The sequence below is a fragment of the Bidens hawaiensis genome, unplaced genomic scaffold (genome assembly GCF_021521415.1).
Source record: "Bidens hawaiensis isolate Kalapana, Puna unplaced genomic scaffold, B.hawaiensis_p1.1 tig00060837_1, whole genome shotgun sequence".
Lineage (NCBI taxonomy): Eukaryota > Viridiplantae > Streptophyta > Magnoliopsida > Asterales > Asteraceae > Bidens > Bidens hawaiensis.
The window spans coordinates 1-3,462 of record NW_027500940.1 but is presented as its reverse complement, the minus strand read 5'-3'; the positions used below and the strand labels follow the sequence as shown (position 1 = coordinate 3,462).

Sequence of the window (3,462 nt, the reverse complement as noted above, 5' to 3'; positions counted from 1 at the left end):
GTGTGCCCAAAGTTAAGATATTTAGAAAGCTGGTTTGATATCATGATGTTCTAGTGGCAGAAACTGACACCATTTATTACACATCACCTTCCTTCTTTTGTGATGCCGTGTTATTTTGGGTGGCATTTCTCGAACCAAGAGTCACCCACCATAAAACCCACTCACCCCTCGCTTCCACAATATCAAATTCTATATGCACACCAACCGTTCGACCAAAGTCCTCTGAGAGCTTCATTACCATGTAAATTTACCACCTCAAGATGAGAGGTTCAAGCAGTGTAGTAGGACTTGTCTTAAGCCTTGTGTTTGGCTGTCTTTTACTAGCACTTGTGGCTGAGCTTTACTATCTAATATGGTGGAAGAAAAAGTCAACCAACATGGAAACAATACAAGAAAGTCAAAGCAGCCAGTCAAGACAATTCTTGCATATGTTTTGTTGTAAAAAGCCTTCATCTTTGATCACTACAGGGCTGGCCACAAACACCCAAGTTCATGAACCACAAGCACCATCAGCTCACCAAAACAAGCCCATGGTCAGACCATCTGACTGTTCAAGATTTTTGTTCACAATTGCAGAAGAAACAAAGGAAGATATGGAGTCTGATGATGTGAGTAAAATGGGGTCAAGAAGGAGTTTGAGTGATGTGGGTTCAGTGGATACATTGTTTTTTACTCCACTTGCTTCACCACCATACTTGACTCCACCTACTCCTATGGATTGTTCATATAGAGTTTTTAGTCCTTTGTTTCAGTCTTCAAGTGATTCAGAGTTCAATAGGATATGCTGAAGATGAAGTTTAAAGAAACTGATGTAAAGATTTTATGATGTTGATGGTTGAATTAGATGGTGGTGTTATTTGTGAAAAAGTTAATAGGCTTTTGTATTTGTATGAGTTTTAGTGAAACTTTTAATCTAACAAAAGTCAAAAAGTTAATAACTTGTTCATTAATTTGAATTGTTTAGTTCTTTATGTTTAGAGGTGAGTAAAGGTAGAAGTGTTTTTTGAAGACTTTTAAGATAATGAAGCATTTGTATAGTGCTCTGTATTGGTTTTGTTAAAAGTATATTGCACTCGACCTTTTTCTTATTTTTGATTCAGTGGCTTTTGATCAAAGTGATTCACCTGCTTTTAGCATTACACACTTGTAAAATAGCATCATGAGTTTATTGACAACATTCTCTTTCAGACTGCAAAGTGAAGGTGGGAAGGGCCATGGACAGGGTAGTAACTAGTAAGTAGTTCATTCTTTTATTACAATCTTATAGGAATGTAAATCCTTGATCCATTCATTCAATATTGTTTGGTATAAATACAAGAGATAATCCCGTGATTTTAGGGATTGATATCAAACTAAATTATATAAAGATTTACATCAATCATAATCCCGATATGCACGCTATTAGACCCCCGCAGTCGAAGCTGGAGGTTCACGTAGGCTTAGACTGGATCGAAAATCTTCGAACAACACCCTCAGTAACCCCTTTGTGAAAATATCAGCAACTTGATATCGTGAGGGTACATGTAGAACCCGAACCAGTCCCCTATGTACCTGTTCTCGCACGAAGTGAATGTCTAGCTCGATGTGCTTCGTCTGTTGATGTTGAATAGGATTACCCGATAAGTAAATGGAGCTAATATTGTCACAGTAGACCAAAGAAGCATGAGCTAGCGGTCTATGAAGCTCGAGAAGAAGGTTACGGATCCAACATATCTTTGCAACAACGTTCGCGATTCCACGGTATTCAGCCTCTGCGCTTGAGCGCGAGATAGTGGTCTGACGTTTGGAAGACCATGCGAGAAGGTTGTTGCCAAAGTACACGCAATCTCCCGAAGTAGAACGCCGAGTGTCCGGACATCCTGCCCAATCAGCATCGGTATAGGCACGTAATAAGTGAGAAGTCAAGGGACCGAGTGTAAGGCCGAGATGCGAGGTTCCTTGAAGATATCTGATTATCCGTTGCAGGCTATGTCAGTGAGCGAGACGAGGGGAGTGCATATGCATGCAGATTTGTTGGACCGCGTACGAGATGTCCGGTCTGGTGAAGGTAAGATATTGAAGAGCACCGGCTAAACTTCTGTACAGTGACGGGTTCTCATACTCGGGTCCCGAAGAACTTAGCTTTCCTTTAGTGTCAACTGGTGTTGCTACGGGTTTGCACGAGGTCATACCGGCACGATCAATGATGTCACGAGCATATTTCTGTTGAGATAGGAACATGGTGTTGCCCGTACGTTTGACCAAGATACCCAAAAAATAACTTACTGGACCGAGATCTTTCATTGCAAACTCTGATCCGAGACAATCAATGAGGTCAAGACGTAGCTTTTCAGAGGAGGTCGTCAATAAGATGTCATCCACATATAGTAAGAGATAAGCAGTTTCCGACCCATGATGATAAACGAATAGTGAATTGTCACTGCGACTCTGCGTGAATCCCAACGATAGCACATAATCGGTGAACCGTTGGTACCATGCCCATGGTGCCTGTTTTAGACCGTAAAGAGACTTTTTGAGCGAACATACGTGATGTGGATGTGTCTTGTCTCTAAATCCCATAGGTTGATACATGTAGACCGTTTCGTCTAACTTCCCGTGTAAGAAGGCGTTTGTCACATCTAGTTGATGGACCGCCCAAGACTGAGACAACGCGAGAGAGATAACGGTGCGTATGGTAGCCGGTTTAACAACCGGACTAAATGTTTCTCCGCAATCAACACCAATCTGCTGGCCTCTGCCATCACATACCAAACGCGCTTTGTAGCGCTCCAATGACCCGTCTGATCTGAACTTGTGGTGAAAAATCCACATGCTTCGGATGACATTCATATGAGGTTGGTGTGGGACTAACTCCCACGTCTTATTTTTAATAATAGCATCAAACTCGTTGGTCATGGCGGCTCGCCACTCCGGTGTTGACAAAGCGGCTTTAGGTGATTTTGGTAAAGGTTTAACGGAGGAGGTTTGAAGGTTGAATTGCGGTTTGGGTTTGGAGATCCCGTCAATTGCGCGTATGCGCATGGTGCGAGTCGCCGGAACGGTGGTAGGCGGAGTTTGTGGTGTTGGCTGAACGGGTGGAATGGGTACGTCAGTGTGCGCTGTTTGGGTTTTGTTTCGTCGAGAGTAGGTGAAAATGGGTGGTGAGGAGGTGTCCGGCTGAGAATTGGAGGGTGCCGGTGCATGGGGTGTGGGGCTGTTGCGGTAGGCCCGGGGTCAGGTTGTGTAGGGGAGGATGTGGCAGTAGTGATTGGGTGGTTAACTGAGTGGTTGGCTGACGTATAGGGGCTGCCGGGTGGAATGGAATCGGTGGGTGTGGGTGTTATGGGTTGGACGTGGTTCCAGAGAGTGGGATGTGGTGGGTCGGATAGGAAGGAGTACGGGTGGGGGAGTTTTGGCGGTTGTATAAGACTTTCGTCGGGTTATTGAAGTTGTTGGGTTTGATGCTTCCATGACTTGTGATGT

The 3,462-nt window shown here is 43.9% G+C and overlaps 1 protein-coding gene across 1 annotated transcript; it reads left to right on the top strand.

Moving 5' to 3' along the window:
* The first annotated feature begins 260 nt into the window (after positions 1–260).
* Positions 261–788, top strand: LOC143603112 (uncharacterized). Its single transcript, XM_077080017.1, has one exon. It carries the CDS (start codon positions 261–263, stop codon positions 786–788), a length of 528 nt encoding a protein of 175 aa, XP_076936132.1.
* The last annotated feature ends 2,674 nt before the right edge of the window (positions 789–3,462 follow it).

Bases quoted from the DNA above. Each gene is read 5' to 3' on its own strand.
- LOC143603112 (XM_077080017.1), top strand. From the start codon at position 261: ATGAGAGGTTCAAGCAGTGTAGTAGGACTTGTCTTAAGCCTTGTGTTT.